Source organism: Spodoptera frugiperda, chromosome 22, assembly GCF_023101765.2.
Source record: "Spodoptera frugiperda isolate SF20-4 chromosome 22, AGI-APGP_CSIRO_Sfru_2.0, whole genome shotgun sequence".
Lineage (NCBI taxonomy): Eukaryota > Metazoa > Arthropoda > Insecta > Lepidoptera > Noctuidae > Spodoptera > Spodoptera frugiperda.
Window position 1 is genome coordinate 1,725,704 of NC_064233.1, and position 24,396 is coordinate 1,750,099.

General features: G+C 37.8%; 1 protein-coding gene across 7 annotated transcripts in view; it reads right to left on the reverse strand.

The window, feature by feature from the left end:
* Positions 1 to 24,396, reverse strand: part of LOC118279909 (glutamate decarboxylase) — an 80,126-nt gene that overhangs the window by 31,414 nt on the left and 24,316 nt on the right. The window contains exons 1-4 of one of the 7 annotated variants that reach the window (XM_035599751.2): positions 13,019 to 13,241; positions 12,599 to 12,688; positions 11,590 to 11,665; positions 754 to 863 (exon numbers count right to left, since the gene is read on the reverse strand). In XM_035599751.2, the coding sequence (XP_035455644.1) occupies positions 754 to 863; positions 11,590 to 11,665; positions 12,599 to 12,664 (252 nt within the window). In that variant the 5' untranslated portion in view covers positions 12,665 to 12,688; positions 13,019 to 13,241. Of the gene's footprint in view, positions 1 to 396; positions 443 to 515; positions 562 to 634; positions 681 to 753; positions 864 to 11,589; positions 11,666 to 12,598; positions 12,689 to 13,018; positions 13,242 to 24,396 lie in introns of those variants that run through there. The other 6 variants (XM_050702297.1, XM_035599752.2, XM_050702296.1 and 3 more) reach the window with 6 other exon arrangements.

Consider the following 24,396-nt stretch of genomic DNA (forward strand, 5'->3'; position numbering starts at 1 on the left):
CCCGTTTGTTCGGCAGTCGCACAATTTGCATACCACTCGACCAACGAGGCAGTCATTGATACATATTTACTTGATATAAAAGCGCTAGTTCAAGCTATCCAAGTTTAGTTTCCCATACGGAATTATGACTGAAGCTTGCTATTGCAAATGTTTTTTATGGTACTTATAAACCGTTTTATAACTTGTTTACCATACGATACTGATTTAGCTGCTGCAAAAGAAATTACTGTCAAAGTTTCAAAAGAGTATTTGACTAAATACGATCCACAATAACCTCACTCTGCAATGCAGTATTAACGATGACATCAATAAGAACATAGCCATCCACCATCACATATCCGATCTACAATCAACCTTACCACCCTCGACACAAGGTAGCTACTCCAACAGACCCACCTTCTCATTCCTATCGTTGACCTGGTGGATGAAGTCCAGCAGTACATCCACCATCACACATACGATCCACAATCAACCTTACCACCCTCGACACAAGGTAGCTACTCCAACAGACCCACCTTCTCATTCCTATCGTTGACCTGGTGGATGAAGTCCAGCAGTACATCCACCATCACACATCCGATCCACAATCAACCTTACCACCCTCGACACAAGGTAGCTACTCCAATAGACCCACCTTCTCATTCCTATCGTTGACCTGGTGGATGAAGTCCAGCAGTACATCCACCATCACACATACGATCCACAATCAACCTTACCACCCTCGACACAAGGTAGCTACTCCAATAGACCCACCTTCTCATTCCTATCGTTGACCTGGTGGATGAAGTCCAGCAGTACATCCACGACCCTGGCCAGGAACTCCCGCGTCTGAGGCTGCGCGTCCTCGCGGTATGGGAGGATCGCTGTGGAGGAGGAAAGAGGTTAATATCATGGTTGTATTAATTTAATGCAATCTTTCTCTTACCGCTGTACTCAGAGTCATTTAATGGTTACTTAACCCAGTCCGTAGCAATAATTTTCGGGACAAAATTGTTGGTAAGGAATAGTTTAAGTAAGCATTGAACGTCTCTGAGTACGGCGGTATGTGTTGATTTGGTGAAATTAAAAATAAAGTATTTTATTCTTTGACGTGAAAATGTTACATCAGATGAAAGTATTCTCTGATATAAGTAAACTTTAAACCGCCTGCCAAATGTGGAGATTGTGGCAAACCTTTTAGGGTGCTTTTCCACCAGAAATGTACTATGCTACGTTGCTGTGGATTAGTTAAGCCATTCTATATGATCAGGGCTGATGCCTGATCCGGAGCTGCAGACTACCTAGCTAGTTTACCGGGGCTCCGGCTCGAAAAGCAGGAGTAGGAACGGGGTGGTTTTAAGTCAGTAAGAGTCTCGCTTAGAACAAGGCAGGAGAAGTCACTGCATGATTATCTGCCCTCAAAAAAAACTGTTCTGTAATTATCAATTTGAAACATTTGAACTGTGCTCGATCGCATTCTCGCCCGTCATTTGTCGAGGTTATTTTCACAACCAATGACATTGTAGACAGCGAAAGAGCTCGATTCGAATGTTTCGAATTAACAATTACAGTTTAGGGAACAAAGTTCCCTAAAAAAAGGAGTATCCTCGTACCAGGCGAGGTGATCATGACTGGCGGGCTTTCAGCCTAACAGTTGTTCGTCGGGATTGTCTATCATCATTTCATATGTGCGATGTAGGATTTACGAAATCATCCGTTGATTTGTGCGTCGATAGTCTATGTGCGACTTCTGTCATCTGTTACTAGTCATGTATCGCTACAACTGTATAGCCTAGCAGAAAGGCCCAGTAAACAAAGCGCTATAGAAAATTCCTAAACAGAGCTATCAAAACAAGAATCTCCATCTTCCCTTCAGATCCTGTCAAAGGGCAAGTAATCATTCAAAACGAGACAAAAACTTGACTGATCTACTGACAACACACATATACACTTGACACATACCAGTATCAACCTTATTCCCTACTAGTTAAGGCTCAAAATCCATTTCCTTAACCGCAAATATAAGTTTGCCTGCTCATAATATTGAAAATCAAAATGCTATAGGTATTGTTTGCAGAATTGGTCATGTGTTATGTTTGTGCGATATTGTGCTTTGTTGTGTGGGCGTAAGGTTCAGATTTGTATGGGGTTGGGAAAATTGTAGACATCTGTGTTTAACGTGCAATATGGCGAGATGTAGGGTGACCATCGTTTTGGGAAAATTATGGGAAAAAACTTACGATTTCTGACCTTTCTTTTTCTTTTTTTATGGAATAGGTGGCAAACGAACAAACGAGTCACCTGATGGTAAGCGAATAGCGCCGCCCATGGACACCCGCAACACCAGAGGAGTCACAGGTGCGTTGCCGACCTTTTAAAAAGGAGTACGCTCTTTTCTTGTTTGGTTTGGAGGTTGTATCGGTTCGGAAATACCGCCGACGAATGACTTGACATGAAAGACTTTAGAGTTTGGTGTTTAAATATGAATTTTACTATACCATAACAATTCGATTTCCAATCATCATCAACAGCCTATAAGTGGCCACTGTTGACTAAAGCCTCTTCTCGTACGGAGAAGGTTTGAGCATTAATCACCACGCTTGCTCAATGCGGGTTGGCGATTTCAAACTTATACTTAGCCACCTCACGATGTTTTCCTTCACCGTTTGTCCGTGGTGTCTATTTCCATTCTGAATATCTATATTTTTTTCAGTTTTTCACAAATCAGTGTTTTCAATAACAGTGTTTGGTATTTTCAGTAGGAAGAGAAAATCGAAAAGATTACTTAGTAATGATGTTATTCCCTTTTATTCGAGCTCATCACCGTAAATTATTCTACGTATAATAAAAATTAACTAGGAATGTTCCTCATACTACCACAATGCTAGTCACCCTACTCCCCGGAAAATTCCTGGACACAGGGGCTGGATATTAAAAGCAGTGACTTTTTAATCAGAGCCCCTTTGTAGCGCAAGGGGGTAAGCACAGATGTGTGAGGAACAGGTTCGTCTTACTTGGTATGAGTTTGCGAACTGCGATTAATGTTTTTTTTTTCACCTAAACAAATGTTGTGTGTAGATCGTTTTTTTTTAATGTAATTTTTTTCTTGAGGTCCCTAGCTGTATACTTGTTATTTGTAAGGTCTTTATACTCTTAATTTGTTAACAAGTAAACAAATTCGCGAATTTTACGGAAATAAGCAACTTTTTACTTTCAATTTGTTTTTAAGTAGCAGACAGCTATAGATAAACAATTCAAATAGCCAGCCTGATGAAAGAGGTATGTAAGAATCGTAGCAATTAGCGTTCCATAGTCTCTGCCTACCCCCATGGGAGACAGGCGTGAGGTTATGTACATATGTATGTATGTATGTCAAATAGCCAGCCTTCTGTGTTTGGTCACGTGTAGAGTTGATAAGATTACGCACAATATTTTTAAAACCTTTTTCTTATTTTTTTATTTATTGAAGTTGTATATTTATTTATTCGTTATTTAAGTTTTTATTTCATGTTTAATTTATTTAGTTATAGTCCTTCTTACTTAACAAATTTTCCTTACACGGTTTTCAGTTAGGAAAATCCGATATTTAGTAAGTAGTAAGTTACATATTACATTTTCAGTTAGAAAATCGCATGCATTGCAATGGTGAAACTCGAATATCAAACTTGAAGAATGCGACAAATACTTTTAACTAAGCAAATAGCCCTCCATTCTGTAATCCCTCTCAGACACCATTTATCAGTCACTCTCAGGGACCCTCAGTGGCCCTCTGTGACCCTCAGCGACACTCAGTATACGCATCACTTGATAGTATTTGTCAGTCTGTCTGTTGCACGCTTACATGAGAATTTTGTGATATAAGATATTAAGATAGGAGATTTATATGTGATTTTTTTATGATATAAGCTGGTAAACGAGCAGACGTATCACCTGATGGTAAGCAATCGCCGCCCATGGACACTTGAAACACCAGAGGCGTTACAAGTGCGTTGTTGGCCTTTTAGGGGTTAGGAATTTAAGGGTTGTTGAGGAATCGGGAATTGGGGACAATCTGATAAATTATGATTTTATCAACTCAGAAATCGAACCCAAAACCCTCACTAAATATTTTTGAACCATTCCACCACTCATTCAAAGCATAATCCTTTGTAAATCACTCTGTATCTATAATCCCGCAATTCCCACGCGGGGTAGGCAGGACTGTAGCTAACATTAAGTACACACTGCCCAAGCTATAAACAACCACTATAAAGAGACCTTTGAATGTATGGAAAGGTCAAACAAAGCGAGACCAAGATACGCTGGTTTTGTATAGGTCGACATGTAGCCGTGTAGAAGTACATTCCCCAGCCATTTGAGTCATCCCTCATCAACAATATATTAAAAGCCCTCTATGTCACTCTCAGGCCAAAATCCTCTCACACACATACATTGAAAACACAACCTTAATATGTTAGAAATAGATGTCAATTTCCCTTAACTCACATTTGAGGGGAACATTTTGTTCTGGTTTGAGGGAATTTCAACCTTACGGCGTTAGATTTAAGGTATGTTTTGCTCTGTTAAGTTAAAAGGTAAGTGTAAGTACTCTCAATAGTATTTGCAAAGCATTACATCGCATTCCAGATGTTATTTGCTGACAATTTTCTTTCAGCATTTTGCTAAAGGAATTTCAACCTTATCCCTTTGCAATAAAGGTTACCTTAAGTGCAAATAAAAAGTGGTTGTCACTCGTGAACAATTTTCATAGAACATTATGTTAAAGGAAATTCAACTCTATTGCAATGACATAAGGTCTACGTAAAGTGCAAATAAAAGTTAGTTACTTTAGTGTTGGGAACAATTTTAATTTTGATAACCAAGTTAAAGGAATTTAGACCTTATGTCTATAGTAATAAAGGTGGTATTAGTGTATATAAAAGGTAGTCGTAAAGATTAGTGTGAAAATAATGTTTTTGACATTATAAGCTGATTGTCGGTGCTTGTGCACTTGGCTACACATTATAAACCAGTGTATCTTGGTCTCGCTTTGTATGATCTTTCCATATATTGGAAGGTCAGTTTATACTGGTTGTTTTTAACATTTTCTGTGATTTTGTCTATTTGTCTGTCTATAAGGTGTCCTGCTTATACGTGTTTGATATAAACGGTGTGATGGTATGAGAGAATTCCTACTAATATTTTAAATGCGAAAGTTTGTGAGTATGGATGTTTGTTGTTCTTTCACGCAAAAACTACTGAAGGGATCGGGATGAAATTTAGAATAGGGATAGATTATAATCTGGACTAGATTATACTCTTCTAGTTTTTATCTCACGGGATCACGGGCGGACCCGCGTGCATAATTACTCTATAAGTAATAAGTATTAGATAATATAATTGCTGCAATATACCTAATTGCAGATTCTTTAAAATAAATTATTATTACTAGCTTCTGCAAGCGGTTACGTCCGCGTTTCCGTGGAATAAAAAGTATCCTATCATCCAAGTCAACTCATACCCTGTCTGTATACCAAATTTCATCAAAATCCGTTCAGTAGTTTCAGTGTGATTGATGAACAAACATCCAAACAAACAAACTTTCACATTGTGTTTAAAACTGCCTACACAAATGACTGAAACTAAACTCTTTTTAAACTGACATGGTCACTAACACTATTATTAGAACTTATGACGGGATATTTACAGTGCCGAAATATCGGAAACTCGTCGAAGTGAATAAACATGGTAAATATCCCGTCATAAGTTCTAATAATAGTGAAACTAAACTCATTTATATTATCATATCTAACTACTCCCGAGCGGTTTCACTCTCTCTGCCCGGCTCCTATTGATCGCAGCGTGATGTTTTATAACCTATAACCTACCTCGATAAATGGACTATCCAACACAAAAACAATTACATATTTAATTCGAACCAGTATTTCCGGAGATTAGCGCATTTAAACAAACTCTTCAGCTTTACATATATAAAAAAATAATAATAAATGATTATTTCTCTAAAAAAATGTGTGCTATTTCAATTAGTAAGACGATGGGTAACCCTCCATTGCCGGCGTGCAGTAAACACAGGCGGCGCGCCCGGGACGTTTTGATCCGCGCGGTAATGACCCGGTCTTACACTGGATCCCTTATTTGTGAGGATCACTGAGCCGCTGTGTGGAGAGGAGTGAGCTACTTATTGATATTTTGAGAGGAAATCATATGGGTTAGGTTTGATATAGATGGTCATTGAGTCCCGGTTTAACTTAGTTTTTATAATAAGTATCGTGAGACATACTAAATTAACTAAAAAAATCCCACTTTACTCATGTACGTGTTAGTTTAATGGAAAAGCTCTACTAGTTTCGAGGTGAGAGTAGGCTGTGTGACGTCACCGCGTCTGCGCACGATGCTCATGATGAAGAGTCCCTCTGTGACTCGAAACTAGTAGAGCTTTTCTCCATTAATGTAAGTGATTAAGCTGTGTTTTTTTCTAGTTAATTTAACTTATAGTGTGTGTACATAGTAAATTTTACAGATTCTCGCAAAATTAACATTTTAACCAAAATGTTGATTTTTAATGTACTTGTTTTTAAAGAAAATTTTACACGTATTATGTACTGGATAAACTGATTCATATTTTGTATTTCATGTTCACATTTCATACTCAAAAATATTTTTTTTAATGAAAAACATCACTCATACCAAAAAAATCCCACTCCACATTAGAAAACAAAGAAAAATACAGAAAAAATATTCTATTTCCCGACTGAATCCCTTAATGCCGCGAGTCTATCAATTGTATCCGGCGGGCTAACGGATGGGCCGGCTCCTCCGATGCGGCGTATAGACGGGCTTATAATACCTCTCGAGAAATGAAGATGGCCGATTATAAATGGCGGGCTTAACTATCTGACAGCGCGGTAATAAAGAGAATTTGGATTTTATGAGTTTAATTTGTTTGCGACTATTTATGGGTACTTTCGGGTCGCTCAGGCTGGTTAGGGTTCGCTGAGATTTTCTATTGTTTGTGTGTGAAAGTCTGTTGTTTTTGAGTGAGTGTTATTTTTTACTTTTGATGGGTCGACGTTTGGCCGCTATCTCGCCTGATGGTAAGTGATGATGCGGCCTACGGTAGAGCACGTCTGCCCATAAGCAACCTATTCACTCGGGCCTTGAAGACACCCAGGTTATACCCATGAGGAAACACAGACTCCGGCAAGGAGTTCCACTCCCTAGCAGTTCGCACATGGAAGCTTGAAGCGAAGCGCTTCGTGTAAATAGGCGGTGTTTCTTTGCGAAATAATAAGTTTTAGTTATCTTTTCTCATTAGTTTTACTTTTCCTAATTGATTAAAAACATATCTTCATTGTACAATCTTAAACTATTTTATTTATATAAAGCTATGTTGATATCATAACTAGTTTCAAGCCAAGCTAGAGGCTCATATTCATGAGCAGCATTCCGCGACACACGACGCGCATTGTATAAAGCTGAAGAGTTTGTTTGTTTGAACGCTCTAATCTCCGAGACTACCGGTCCAATTTAAATAATTATTTTTGTGTTGGACAGTCTATTTACCGAGGAAAGTTATAGGCTATAAAACATCACGCTCCAAAAGTAGGTAAGTGTAAAAAAAAATACGTTTCTTAAAATTTTACTGTAGTGCATCTTTTCATCCCTTACATTAATTAAACTCTCTGCCTACTAATATGTAAGTACCTAATAATTCATAAAACCGCTCAATAATACTTTACTAGTCGTACTCCACAAAAAAAACAATTGGCACTATAAAATTATAAACATACATAACCTAATCACAATCCCAACCCGACACACTCACTCTCACAAAAAAACAGATTTAAATAAAACCAACATTAAAATAACACACACGAGGGCAACATTATGAAAACCAATATCCAACCCTAAACCGAAGCGGGTGGGTCGAACGGACCACCGCCGCATTACATCGACTTACCAACACTATCCCGAATCCCGATTTATCAACACAAACATACGTACAGTGGAATTTTTAATTAAATTCCTGGCGGCGGCTGTAAACTGCAGCTGTGCATTGTTCAATATTGGGCACGCGCGTGTAACTAATCGGAGCGAGGGGTTCGGTTCCCGGCCGAGGGACGCAGCTAAAGGGCCGTGAGATGACAATAAGTCACTGATACGTATGAGAGTCTTGAAATATGTTTTTTTGATAATGTCTGTTGATTATTTTGTATGGTTTTTATAACATTAAACAACAAAATATATAACAAATATTTACTGCTCTTGAACAAAAAATACTTTCTTTTCTTTTTCTTTTTAAAAAAATACGTTGCCCCACACTAAAATTTGGAAAGGACTCCTGTGTCGTGTGTGTCGTTTAGAAACATACAATTATACATACACATCCCACCAAGACCAGAAGCAACAATTTAAGGTTATAAGGTGTTGCTCCATGCGAAAATGAAACCCGCTAAACGTTGTACGGCAGCCAGTTGCCCAGCTACCGTGCCAACCGTCGACAGAATCAATCCGTCGGTTTGTATACCTATATTTATCTGTCAATTTAACAATATTACATTTAAAAAAATATCCAAACTAAATCACTATACCTCACACTATCAGTGATATTTCATCGTATACAAACATATAGTGCACAATAAATGCCATCGTCGGGTCGTATAGACCCCGCGGTCGCAAAAGAGGATTGAGTATGAATGCTTGGACCAAATTATTTGTAGTATGAGATGCCGAGAATATCTGTAGTCAAGTATTTTGTATTTTGATATGTTAAATATTTGGTGGATTGATGTTGTAATAATAATATTTTGTTGGCATTTTAATAATGTGTCTTTTATGGGATGTTAGCTTTTGCTCTCGGCTTCGTTCAAGTATTAGTATTAATGAAATTTATCAAAATCTGTTCTTGACGGGACCCAGTAGGGCTGGTGCCTGATCCGGAGCTGCGGACTACCTAGTAAGTTTACCGGGGCCCCGGTTTGAAGGGTAGAAGTAAGAACGGGGTGGTTTTTAGTCAATAAGAGTCTGACACTCGCTCTCGCCTCGCTCAAGGCGGGAGAAGTCATTGGATAATATTCCCCCGTTAAAAAAAGGTTGCTTAAAAAATCCATTAAAAGCCCAAAACAGATAAATGAAGTTTATCTGTTCTGTGATTAAAAGTACCCACTTTTGAAATGTCAGCAATAAAGAAATAAATAACAGTCTGTCAGACTATCCGTCAGTGAAGCTAGTTGCAAACAAAAACATCAAAACTCTATCCGATTTCAGGATCCAACACATCACATTCACCAGTTGTACTTGAAACATACTACCACAACGAATCAAAAGCAACCATTTTGTAAACACCACCTCCCTTTCTCTATCTACACATCTGTCACGCCACCTACCGACAGTTTCTAGGAAGTATACCGTCAGACATGATCATCTACCCTTGTAATACGACTCTCCAGCCGCGCGTCATTTCCGCCGGTCGGAAGAGGCGCCCTCTGCCGGATGCTAGATAAGACGCGAGCGGTTAAGTTTTAATCAGTAGGGATTTATGATTTGAGTGTCATTTTTCGTTGATGTGATAACGGGATTAATCAAGATTTTTTGTTAGGAAACAATTCTTATTGAATTATAATATGCATAGGTGGAGATATGTGAGAGCCATGCTTCGGCACTGCTGGGCCGGCTCGACCGGAGTGATACCACGGCCTCAAAGAAAACCGACGTGAAACAACGCTTGCGTTGTGTTTCGCTGCGTGGGTGAGGTTATCGGAGGCCCAATTTCCCCCTTGCCAATCTTCCCAATCCCCGATTCCTCAACAACCCTTAAATTCCTAACCCCCAAAAGGCCAGTAACACACTCGTAACGCCTCTGGTGTTTCAAGTGTCCATGGGCGGCGGCGATTGCTTACCATTAGGTGATACGTCTACTCGTTTTCTCGCGCTCGTGTTCCATAAAAATAAAAAATAGGCTGAAAGTTCTAAAACAGTCTGTTACTGCTGGACTATTGGCAAACTGTGTATAAGAGGGGTTAGCCATACAGGTTCATGTTTACCAGAGAGCGCTGCTGCCCAGTGTCTGTCAAATATATAGTGTTTTTTTTTTCATTTTGAAGTGGGAAAATCATCGAATAACTTCTCCCGCCCTGGATCAGGAGTAAAACCCAGCAGAAGTGCCCGACTGTGGGAATCGGATTCGAGACCCCTTGCTTAGGAATCAAACTTGCAACCACTCAACCAACGAGGCAGTCTTTTACCTATCTAACATTATACTTGGCACTTACGACTAATCTAATTTCAAAATCAACGGTCAAAACGCAACAGTTTCAACCACCCAATCATTATCAGAACCAAATCATTTACTTCAATTAAACCACATACAAGCACTTTAAAACATCAATCCGTGGACTGTATAGAAAACACTGCGAACAAAAGCCGAATGTGTTGGCAGTAATTAATCAAGTGGTTTAAAACCCGCCGCCGTCACGCCGCCGCCACGCCGCCGCCACGCTACCGTCAATTAAAGTGTAAAGTTGATTTCCATGTTCACGATGTAAAGGATTAATTCATTCATTTAGCTAGTCATTGGCAGTTAAAGTCAAAGCGTTTTATTCATTAACAAGCGGATTTGAGACGATCAAATTGCACTGTCCGTGGGAAGGGAACCATATTTTATGGAAAATTGGTGTTAAATTGTTCTTACATAGTTAAAGCAATCGAAATAATGTAAAAGAATTGTATTGTGAATTGTGAACTTGATTGAAAAAGAGTAACCTATGGAGTTTCTTGCTCGTTCTTCTCCATAGGAAAGTGTAGATACATTTTGGAACGAACAAATAGGGCAACTAGAGGACTGACCGACGGACATTGATAATATTATTATATTTGCTTTGACGTTCAAAAGCGCCTTCCTGTTCTATTTTAAATAAATATTTTTTACTTTGACTTTGGTTACCTAGCTTCTATGACAATCACCTAGCTTCAAAGGGTATATGAAGAATAATGGACCAAAATATCCAAAGATTTCTAGTTTTAGACCGAATTACTCAAATCGTGTATTTGAAATATTCTTTTAGAATCTGTGCATGCTACATAATATCGTATCACATAATAATACGATTGATAACATTTTTTATATAAATGTCCGTCGTGTAGATTATTTTAAAACCTTAGACAAGTATTTTTATTTTGTGACAGAAAGAAGTACTTTCGAAAATACCGATTTGAAATGTCGCGTGAATTTTGAAACGTGATTATAGAATTCTCCATCAATCGGTGGTTCCTAAATGAAATTAGGTAATATTTATAAAAGTAAATAAAATACTTGGAAAGCCTCGCTGACTAGCCTGTAGTTGCAAGTGTGACTGCCGGGCAAGGGGTCTCGAGTTCGATTCTCGGGTCGGGCGATGTATAGCTAGGCTAGGAAAAGTTGTCAGTAGTAGCAGGGAGCCTGGAAATGCGCCCAATATATGGCAATAGGCTCACCCTTTACTACACTTATAACACTACGTACCGTGATGACAAATAGCGTGACGTTATTTTATTTATTATACTGTGTCCGTTTCTAAAGAAGAGTGTTTCTCTCTCGTATCGCAAAAATAAGAATAAAAGTAAAATACTCACAGTCATAGTACAGGTTGCCGACGGATGAGGTAAGCTTCGGAGTGCCCTGCCCGGATAGCGACGCCATTCTCTCCCCCTACACACACAAACATACATTAAAATACTACACTATATGTACAACATTGCTGCGTAGTTCGAAGATGTTAATAAAGCTGTCCAGATGGCGCTGCAGTCGTTTTTGGCGCATGTTGAAGAAAACAGTGGAAGGAAATATCAGCTTTATGATTATTTGATCAAGAGTCTTTTTTTCTTTGTAGTTAGGTTAATTTATTAGTCATTATATTATTATTTTATTTGGTTATATACCGAAACCAATTTGATTTTTATAAAGGAAATAAAATAGCAATAGCCATGTCCTCTTTTAGGTCGCATTACTCTCAAAGTATAGTAAAGTTAGCAGCAAACAGCTTTAGAGAATTAAGCTAATACTTCATTAAATATGCAAATTATATAAAATGTATTAATTTTTGTATAATAAGACCTCACCGTTAACAAGCGAATTATACGTAATCTAATGTACTTAATAGTAAAATTACAACTAAAACTAAAACTGACACCAAAGGAAAAACTAAAACAATAATTACCTGAATGTATATATGTCAACCATATAAAAACAATAAAAAAACCAAAATTCACAATCTAACAATAAATTTAAAGCTTAAACCGCCGTACTTAGAATCATTTAATGATTACTTAACCCAGTCCACAGCAATTGCTTTCGATACAAAATCGTTACTAAAGAATAGTTTAAGTTATCATTAAATGTCTCTGAATACGGCAGTAAAACCACTAAATATAAAAGAAAAGAACGAAAAAATATATATGGCATATCTAAAACAAAGAATTACAAAGAAAATCATGTAAGGTTAATTAAAAAAACGAAGCGAATCATGCATCAGCATTCAAATAGAAAGAAAAAAGTAGAAAATAAAATGTCATGCGTAAAGTACAAAGGGCGTGTCAAAATTTCAAGATGGCGGATTATAATAGATGGAAATATTGAACGAACCAATTGTATATGTTCTGCTATTTGCTTGCAGTAGGAAAAAAAGCCGTCCAAACTCAGCTTTGACATTTTTACTCTATTTTCTATAAAGTTCTGTGAACAGACAAACAAGAAATACTTGATTAATGATTCTGACATTCTACCAAAGTACATTGTTGTCAGAGTTAAAAAAATGTTTTTATACTAAAGTAGCAATATTATTTTTTTGTTGGTAACTTTCTGCCGACGGCGATGTATTTTTTTTTTTGGTAATTACGTAAATCGTACGGTTTTTTTTTATATAAATGAGCGATGAGAAAAATGTGATGCAGATGTTTGCTAGAATGAAAAAAAATAATTTAGAAAAATTAAAAATACTAAACACTACTGAAACTAACGAATTTATATATAACAAAATATACATATATATGTTCAAAAACGTACCTTTACAACAGCTCCCACAAAGAACTACTTGTAAGATATATTTTTAGTTGAAAAACAAATTACTATATGCCTCAAATCGAGTATATATTTAATGAAATATAAATCGCGAAGTACTGAACTAGAATATATCATATATGTGAGAGAAATTTTTGAAACTGAAATATTTTCAGCCTGAAAACTGAACGGCTGGTGCTACGGTTTTAGGCAGACTGAAATCTGGGCTGTAGGAGGATCCAGGGTTGGTGGCTGGCGCATGCGCGGTTTAAAGGTCGTGGGGGGTGACATTTGGGGCGAATGGGGGGTGGGGGCTGGTCAATATCGAGAATCAGGTCATCACTGTGGGCGTAGGTCTCTCGTGGTGTAATGCAGCGCTAGGTAATAGATGGAGATTTGGTTCAGGTGCTGGATAAGGCTGAATTTTCAAGATATTTCTTTGTTTAAGACTATTTTCAGTGATAGAACTAAGCCTGATACAATCGGTCTGCAATTGAAATAAGGTGTCTACCTAGCCATTCTAGATATAAGAGGCGTAATTATATGTTTATAAAGGACCACAAGTTATTTTGTATAATCAAATAGAATATCTCAAGCAACAGTGAAATAATTATGATCAAGGAGTAAACCCAAAGGCAATCAATATAGAACCGCGACTCCTTTGTTCCAATCGTCTAATTGGGTCACTAGTAAATAATAATGTCATTACAGTACTATATAATAGTAAGACTTCTATATTACGCTTATATTCACAAAAGAGGTAACAGAAATATTATAACTTATACTGATTATAATATTATTATCGTATCGTCACGCCTTTTATCCCCGAAGGGGTAGGCAGAGGTATACATTACTCGTACGGCACGTAATGCCACTGTAAAATATACACCCACTTTTCACCATTTGTTATAAATTCCATGTAATAGGGGTTGAATCTATTGCCATATATTGGACACGATTTTAAACTGCGTGCTATTACGGAGAAACAAAAATTCAAAAAAATAAATATAAAACTTTACTCGACTCGGATATCAAACCCGAGACCCCTTGTTCGGCAGTCGCATTTACAGCAGTCAGTTGTTGAATGTCAGTGTTTATTTATCCACATAGCTCATAATCTATACATATAATAAAATTATAACAACTCCATGTCTGTACATTACAGATATTTAAGAAAAAATAAGATGGGGGATCTTTATTCAACCAACAGAAGCGAAAAACATGATTTAAAAAATTTTTGTCTGTCTGTCTGTCTGTTTGTTGTTCGCTTTTCACGCAAAAACTACTGGACGGATTTTGATGAAACTTTTTTGTTATATAGCTATTAGTCCTCGCTAACATATAGGCTATCCTTTTTTTGGAAATTCGCCCTTTAAGGGGGTAAAAAGGGGAGGAGTAAGTTTGTATGAAACTCCGTCAGTTTTGAAGCTAATTCGATTAAAATTAATATTCGGCTATTTGGTTACAAATTAAGAATGATGCAATGAGGATTTTTGGAAAATATGCCTAATAGGGGCTGAAAAAGGGGGGGTAAGTTTCCATGAAACTCCGTTAATTTTGAAGCTAAATCGATGAAAATTAACGCTTTTTACGTGAATTGCCCTTCGTTAAATTATAATTATATTATAATTTTACCGTCGTATTACACGTACAATAAGCAACAAGGAGTATTTAATAGACGCCGACGGGGACAGCCGGTGGAGGGGTTTCCAGGAGTATATCGCGAGCATGCACTAGGACGAGTGTACACGATTCATCCGAGTAATAATGAATGTTATTACTTGCGTCTTTTACTGCACACAGTCCGGGGAGCTACTTCTTACACATATTTAAAAACTGTTAATGGTGTTGAGCATTCCACCTTTCACGAAGCTTGCAGCGCATTGCGTCTGCTAGATGACGATCGAAATTGGGACGACACTCTTGAAGAGGCCGTAGTCAGCGACACTCCCATCCGATTGCGACATTTGTTTGCAATCATGATAGTGTTCTGCGGACTTGCCCATCCAATGCAGCTATGGGAAAAATACCAACGGCATCTATCCGAAGATTTTCGTTTTGCGGCTAGGCGCGCTGATGGAGATAGTGTGGCAGAGTCTGACGAGCGTATTATTAATCGTTGCCTTTGTTCACTTCAAGATATTGTGATTTCAATAGGTGGCAATCCTTTGAGTCATTATGGTCTTCCAGAGCCGCAGGAAACCACTGAAGTTCGGCGTGTTGGTCGAGAGTATGCAGCGGAGACAAATTATGATCGTGCCGCGATGGCCGAAATCGTGAACAATAATATTGGCACCCTCACAAATGAACAAAAGTCTGTGTATGAACGAATTTTGAGAAGTGTCAGTCAACAGGATGGTGGAATATTTTTTCTTGACGCCCCTGGTGGTACAGGAAAAACGTTTTTAACTAGACTGCTACTTGCTGAAGTGCGAAGACAAGAAAAAATAGCACTAGCAGTCGCCTCTTCGGGTATTGCAGCCACTTTACTTCCAGGAGGTAAGACCGCCCATTCCATGTTTAAGATACCTTTGGACCTAGATATAAATGAAACACCAGTTTGTGCCATATCCCGAAATAGCGAAAAGGCAAAGATTCTTGCAGAGTGCAGCCTAATCGTTTGGGACGAGTGTACGATGGCGAACAAAAAGGCCGTGGAAGCCGTTAATCGCACTCTACAAGATATCCGGCGAAATGATCACGTTATGGGACGGGTTACAGTTTTATTTTGTGGCGATTTTCGTCAGACTCTACCCGTGATTACCAGAGGAACTAGAGCTGATGAGGTCGGGGCATGTCTAAAACGCTCCGTGCTTTGGCCTCGGATAGAAAAATTGAGCTTGACGCAGAACATGAGGGCTCACTTAGGTGGAAACCCCAGTGCGCAGGAATTTTCTGGAGTTTTATTAAAAATCGGCGAAGGCTCATTTCCCGAATCAAGTAATTCAGTAACTCTACCCGACAACCTATGTAAAATTGTTGCTTCGGTGGAGGAACTCATTGATTTGGTTTATGGTGATGTTTCCCAATTAATAGGTCAAGACAATTCATGGCTTTGTGAGCGAGCAATACTTACGCCCAAAAATGACCAAGCCGCTGCCATCAACCAAATTATTCTAGAGCGAATTGAAGGAGACCAAGTTGTATACCGGTCTATAAATACAGTGGTAGATCAAATGGATGTTACAAATTACCCGGTTGAATTTTTAAACTCTCTCGCTGCACCTGGACTCCCCGCACATAATATTACTTTAAAAGTAGGCATTCCCATAATGTTGCTTCGTAATTTAACACCCCTAAGCTGTGCAATGGAACTCGGCTAAAAGTAATTGCACTTCGAAGTAATATCATAGAAGCCGAAATTCTCACGGGTTGTGGATCTGGTGAAGTAGTATTTATACCACGCATACCGCTAATCCCAAATCATTTCCCATTTCAATTTAAGCGCGTGCAGTTTCCCGTTACTCCATGTTTTGCGATGACCATTAACAAGTCACAAGGTCAGACACTTCGAGCCGCTGGTGTCGATCTTAGGACGAGCTGTTTTTCACACGGACAGCTTTATGTGGCTTTCTCGCGTGTCACTAGCTCCGATAATTTGTTTGTATTGGCTCCTACAGGTAGAACATCAAATGTGGTGTATAAAGAAATTCTTTAGGCTTATTGCGATGTATTTCGACGTTCGGTATGGTGGAAGTACAAAGTGTCCTGATCAACATATATGAGAAGTGGTTATTTAACTGGCATGCAACACCTTCACTTTAAAAACATACGGAAATGACTCTATTATAATAGTTTTTTATCTTCTGTTGGCGCATTAACATCTCTTGGCGAAACGGAGTTCGCGGGCACCAGCTAGTATCTAGAATAAAGATTCACTTATGTAGACATAGATGTAGGCTATCCTATTCCATCGTCTTAACAAGATGTCATAATATGATGATAGCTTTGCTACGCGACAATTATGTGTTTAAAACACCATAGGTTTTGTAAAGAAGCACATAGAATTGTTATGAAAGAAGTGTTTAAAAGATCCCATAAAATTCTAAAACATGACACAAAATTCTTACAAAAAATAAAAATGTTCGTAGTCGCAAATCGTTCGTAGCAAACACTCGTAGCGTTTCGTAGCAAATCGCGTAGGCGTGCGTAGCAGGGGTGTAATATTTTTACAGGATTACATGGTACGACTGAAACGTGGGAGTATTGTAGGCGGATGTCGTGGGTAGTGTTGTAGGCTGTAACTCATGACCTTTGCGGTCTGTGGGTGTTGTATTAATGGGGGTATTTGATAAGGAGTTTCTGTACAGTTGCATTTTATCGGTATAAAGGTTATGCTCGTTAATTTAGCCGCGTAGTAGAAAATTTTTTACTTTTTTAAATATTTTTACTCCATACTAGGATTTTCTCAGGTGTCGTGTGTACGATTACAAACATACAAGTTCACATACACATGACACTCAGACCCGAAACAACAATTTGTGGATAACACAAAGAGTTGAATCCAACCCGTTACACCACCAGCCACCACGCCAACCCTGTCGTCAATATATATGTGACCACCCCTTCTCTTCTAGTGGGTGTCACACACACGTGAGTGTCTACATATTTAAAAGAGACGGGACAGCACGAAGCACGGTTTGGTTTTTAGTCAGTAAGAGCCAGACACTCCTCACCTCGCCCAAGGTGGGAGAAGTCAATGGATGATTTTTCCCCTCAAAAAAAAAGGGATGGCCCTTACTTCAGCAGTAGACTCTTACGGGCTATTGATGATGATGAGGTTCTTATTTAAAACGAGTCAAATAAACGTACTTATCAATAACTAAATATCAACTTTATAAGTATCTTAAGTATAGATAAGTACAGTACAGATAGAGATCTAAAGTTCCAGTAACACAAATGAAGACTCGCGACAGTTAAATTGAAAAACTTAATAGTTTGTCGGTTTGATCAAGATCGAGATAATGAAACATTGTTGGCTGTATGATATACGTAAGAACCTACTGAACTAGTTCTGAATAAAGACCGTTTTATGTATTTTTATAATAGCTATCGTTAGATATACTAAAACGTCACGGTGTACTCGTATTAATGGGGAAAATATCTACTAGTTTCGAGTTACAGAGGGACTCTTCATCATGAGCAGCGTGCGCAGAGACGACGATGTCAGTAGGCTGTGTGACGTCGCCCCTTCCAAATCCCAGATTCTCCTTCCAAATCCCCGATTCCCCAACAACCCTTAAATTCCTAATCACTTACCATCAGGCAAGATAGCGGCCAAACGTCGGCCCATTTAACATTAAAAAAAAATATCCCCAAAAGGCTGACAATGCACTTGTAACGCCTCTGGTGTTTCGGGCGCCCATGAGTGGCGGCGATTGCTTACCATCAGGTGATATGTCAGCTCATTTACCGGTTTATACCAAAAAAAATGCATTAGGTACTATAACAATTAAATTATTCTACCAATTTCTTAAATATTAGGTCTAATATTACAACAAATAGGTTACAAAACCCCCTTACACGCAGAGGGCGCCACCGTCTTTATTGATCGTCCTAGATATTGCACGGGCTGCATTGTCGGAATTAGGTCAGACGCGCCCCAATACCGGACCCAAACTGCTGTACTGTGTAATGATTTATTAGGATCCTAATTTTAACTGAGAGTAAATAGAAATATATTTAAAGTGACGATGATAAATCTGCTGAGTCATTGGTGAATGAGTGACTGGCATATAGCTTTAACTCTAATTTTGCTGTAACTTTGGTGAGACATATTAAATTAATTATTATGTTATCGGCTTACTCTCGTAAATGTTGCTGTCCAGTAGCAGCGCGAATGCGGAATGCTGCTCATGAATATGAGCCTCTAGCATGGCTTGAAACTAGTCGAGTTCCACGTCAAACAGTTACGTGAGTAAGCCGATAACATAATCGTTAATTTAGCTTTAACTCGTTAGAAAATGTTGTAAGTTCCTAAGGTTAAAGGAACAACAGGGTTTGGTCTGTAAATATAACATCATATTTATGGTAAACGAGGTCGGTAAACGAGCAGACGCATCACTTGATGGTTTAAGCCATCAACGTCACCCATGGACGCGCACAACACACTAGAAATTCGAGGATTTTTTGCGTAAGAAAAATAATGCGAAAAGCCAAAGACTAAAGGGTAAAAGCTAGTCTTACTGATATTATAAATGTAAAAGTTTGTGAGGTTGTGTGTTTGTCTGTATGTTTGTTACTCAATCACGTCAAAACGGCTGAAAGGATCGGAATAAAATTTGGAGCAGGGGTAGATTATGGTCTGACATAATACATAGGCTACTTTTTATCCCACAGTATGGGTGAAGATGTGGGCAGAAGCTAGTCATGGATACTTTTCAGTTGGAACAACATATCATATCATTGTGCCCAGTATACGGCAAAAGGGTCATCCCCATTACCCATTACATACAAAAGTCGGTGTACATTGTATAGCGGAATTACGTGCTGTAATATTAACCTCTGCCTACCTCTCTCTTCGGGGGCAAAAGGTGTGACATTGAATAGAAACAACATATATTATTATATCTTTCAAAAACAAACTAAAAATATTGAAAGTCTGAAAAAATACAACCAACCACCTGGCGTGTTCTATCTAAAATTATATTTCCAGATAGACAATCTTTAATCAAGTATTGGAGCGTTGCCCAAGGAGGCTGTATACTAGCTGATGACGTCACAGCCTCATTCTAGCCTAAAGATTCCAGCCTAGATATAAATCTAGTGCTTGCCAAATTGTGTTTGATTAAAGCCGCGGTCGGGAGAACAACACAGCTGTTTAGTACTTTAGTTAGTGCTTGATTTACAAGATTGTTTTTGATCAGGGGTTCCCAACTTTTTCTTAATCAAGGAGCACTTTTTATCATCCTTGTTAGATTAGAGACTGATAGGCTGCTTTTCCACCATAGATGTGCTTTGCTACGTTGCTGTGGATGCGTTTGGCTTCCATCAATCATATTCAATGGTACAGATATCTTAGCACTGGTGAAAACGGACTCAGCTAAGTTATGTTTATTTATATGGAAAGATGCATACTATTTGTACATCGCTAACTCGAACTGCGCATCTTCCTCGCATAGCTACATAGCTTAATATCGGTGGAAACAGCTACATAGTTTCACAGCTTAGCTATTACAACTCCGTCGCATAGCTACATAGCACATTTTTGTTGAAAAAGCAACCTTCCAATTACTTTTGCCATGTGGTCCAGACTCGTGTTATCGTTCTCATAAGAATAGTGACTTGGATTATTGAAATCAGTTGCTCCTCTCAGTTGTCTCCTTTGAAATAAGTTTAATTCCAGCTTCAACCGCACAAAGTATTGGACAGCGGTATTGCTTTTTGTTAAATACATTATTTGTGCTGTTAAGCTGGCCACTTATAAGAGTGGAAACTATTTATGATCTTCTTTTGTTTTTGTGAAATATATTCAGTGTCAACATCATCATCATCATATCATCAGCCGAGAGACGTCCACTGCTGAACAAAGGCCTCCCCCTTAGCCCCTTAGTCCTCCAAGTAGAACAATATTTAGTGTGCTTCTGACTATTTGTTTAATCCACATATTGAAATTATTTCGGCTATATATCTGCAAAATATATAACACTTTATTTCATCTTCTTTTATGGTCTTTCATTCCGTGGACCATATTTTGCCTTCTGCGGACCATCGGTTGGGAACCACTGGTTTAGACGTTACATTAATTGCTTATAATAAATTGAAAGTGGTTCTAGTTGAATGCGGGTTAGGCACAATATTATTGGATACTAAACGGTCTTATTTAGTTTGCTTTAATAGGCATTCTTGATGACGGGATATGAAAATTAAAAATCCGTCCGTAATATTTATTATCGTAATATTTAGTGCGTTAATTTGGTAATGAAAAAATATTAGACACGTATTTTTTTTATTTTGTCATATAAGATAACTATACTTTGATGAAACGAATCAAAGTTAAGAAGTGAGAGCTAATAATATAGTCCAGTCAATTTAGGAATTCACCTCAGAATGCGAGATACCCAGCTGTAATTTTGTATATACTTGCATATTGACACCCTAAAACTTGTCTCAAAACCTACATATGGTAGGGTGTAAGCAACTATTAAATTTTAAGGTCCAAAGGTCCCAAAAATCGTTTTTTTGCGCTTTTTTGGAAATATCTCATTTTCTATGGGTTTTTGGTATTTGCATTTAATACCAATATTGTAGAATATAAAATTGTCTACAACTTTTGTGTAAACTTTTTTTTATACGGTGAACCGTTTTCGAGATAGAGGGCGGAGAGCGCGCGGTCACTGCATCTCTTATTGATGAAAAGAATTGAGGAAGTGGAAAATTAAGTGTGTTCTTTTTAAAATGTATCAATTCTTAAAAACTAATTATGATATCTCGTTCAAACCAATTTTCGTTGAAAGTTTCCATTAAAATCTACAGCATATATTTTTTTTAGTTTTCTTACTCACTTATTTTAAAAGTTAGAGGGCAGGACACATTCTATAAACCTCATTTTTCCACTTTGGAAGCGTCTATCTTTCAAACGATTGATTTTGACGAAAAATGGTTTTAGGAACCATGACATATTTTTTAATGTCCTATCTATAGACAACGATCACGGATAGGTTAGAAGAAAAAAAAATTTTTTTGAAGAGATGCAGTGACCGCGCGCTCTCCGCCCTCTATCTCGAAAACGGATCACCGTATAAAAAAAAGTTTAGACAAAAGTTGTAGAGAATTTTGTATTCCACAATATTGCTATTGAATACAACTACCAAAAACCCATAGGAAATGAGATATTTCGAAAAAACCGCAAGAAAACGATTTTTGGGCCCTTTGACCCTGAATTTTAAGGGTTGCTTACACCCTACCATATGTAGGTTTTGAGACAAGTTTTAGGGGGTCAATATACAAGTATATACAAAATTACAGCTGGGTATCTCGCATTTCGAGATTCTTACCTAATTTTGCCTTATTTGACTGGACTAATATGTCAATTCTACGTATAAAATGTAGCTAGAAGTGACGTCACGTGATATTTTAAATATATCTATATTTTGTATATGAAAGTACATAAACACACTTTACTAAAATCCTCCTACTTTACAATAAGAGGTAGCATTCCTTAAAAATGTTCCCTCGCCCACGATTTCACCATTTTTTCCTACCTCTTTTGTTTCAACCGAAAAACACAGCAAAACGAACTATACCATTTTTACCAATATAATGTACTTGATTCTAGACCTTATTACATGGGTGTAAAGTATATATTCTTTTGTAGCATAGTGTATAGGTTGATATGCGAACCTATATGTAGCTTATACAACTACTGTTTTAAAAGCACAGCCAGCACTACAAACTATACCATTTTCTCAATATAATGTAAATGATTTTCAACCGTATTACAGAAGAATAAAGTTGAAAGTAATATGCAAGGTGGTGTAGGTTGATGTGCGATTCTGTATATAGGTTGAAAAGTCCATTTTTCTTTGTAATAGCGTACTTTAAATAAATGAGAGTCAAGTGTTACAAAAGGGAAAAGTTAATGCGAATTTTTTTGGCTATTATTAGGAAAAATCTCCTCTATATGTTATAGCTTCTGCCAACGGCTTCGCCCGCACGTTCGTGAGATAAAAAGTATCCTATCACCCAAGTCAGGTCACCCTGTCTGTATACCAAATTTATACCGTATGGGGGAAACCTCTTATGACTTAATTTAAACCACATATTTGTTATCATCTTGGCTGGCAATATACGAAAAATTAGTGAAATAGGCCCAGTAGGTGAGTCAAAGAGCGCATAATTAGCGATGGAGTTTCTTATCCATTCGAAGCTACACATTGGAACGAGCACCTAGCTTCACTGACAGACAGACTGACGGACAATTCAATTTGATGTTTCAAAAGTGCCTAATTTAGGATTAATTGAAATAAATGCTTTGACTTTTATTCTCTTTGAGGTAATTCGAACACTCTTTACAAATACGGCATTATAACAGCCGCGCCGCATGTCCGTAACATTCCTAGACAACCTGCAACATGGAACATGGAACATGGCTCTTCTGTGGTCAAGGTACATGGAACTGTTCATACTGAATTTAATACTTAATTTATTTAATTCGAAAATTTCATTTTTTTAATTTTTGGTTTTCGTTGATACTCTTAGTTGTATTAATATGCTTCTTTCTGTGGACGAGAAATACTTGTTGTTTCATTTAAATCATGTGAGTGATCTCCATACTGTATTGTTATGAATTAGTGATTATTTTATAACTAGGCAATGTGGTCATGTGGTGGTATATTAAAGTTTGGTGGTATATTAAACTTAACAAAACAAAATAATAATATACCTATTATATGACGAAAATCTATTTCTGAACCCACAATCATAACTCAAATATCACCAAATCTCCAACAGCCGTGGGATAACAAAGCCAATTCCATCTCGACACGACCCATCATCTTACAAAACCCGAGCTTCAAACCTGCGAATAATTTGTCCAACAGAATATTCGCTCAATCCAAACGCTTTTAGTGGGGGGTCGACCCCCAACTCCCAACACCACCCACACCTACCTACCCCCTAATGGAGGAGGCGTATGACGTCAACACCACGCCCAGAGAGGAGGGGGGGAAATGCGCAGATACCGACACACACACACATAAAAACACACACACAAAGACACATATAGTGTTTATACGCAGTTTTTTTTTTCATGTACATAGTTAATTTAGGTATTCTTTTCCAGTAAATATGTACCTAGTCGTGTTTTCTTCTTTAATACATAATGGTGTGGACGGGATTGTGATTTATCATCTGATGCGATGAGATATCGACACCTATTTCGTCTCAGACAATGTTTGATCTTGTTATGTAACACCTATTTCCACCAAATACTTTTTTCTTAGGGCTTTCAGAGATACCTAATGTATTTTTGCTTTACCTTTGAATCTTACTACGAATTTTTTTCTGCAAGTAGGTTACAAAGTAACACTTTTACACGTCAATATTTGAAAATAGCTAGATGAGGCCGGCATTTCCTATCCGACTACTCTGAGATGAATAGCCGAAACAAACTCAAAGTTGAAGTAAGTGGACTTAAGGGTTTTTCCACCAGAGATGTGCTATGCTACGTTGTCTATGCGTTTGGCTTCCACCAATCATATTAATTGGTACACACAGCTTAGCATTAGTGGAAACGGACTTAGCTAAGCCGTGTTTTTTTACATGGAAAGATGTGTGCGATGGATGGATTCCTTGGAACTCTAAATAAAAAATGTTGGCCTTCTCTTCTCACTTCAACTTTTTTAATCCGTGCTACCTATTAGGTATAGTTTTTGTAACTGTAG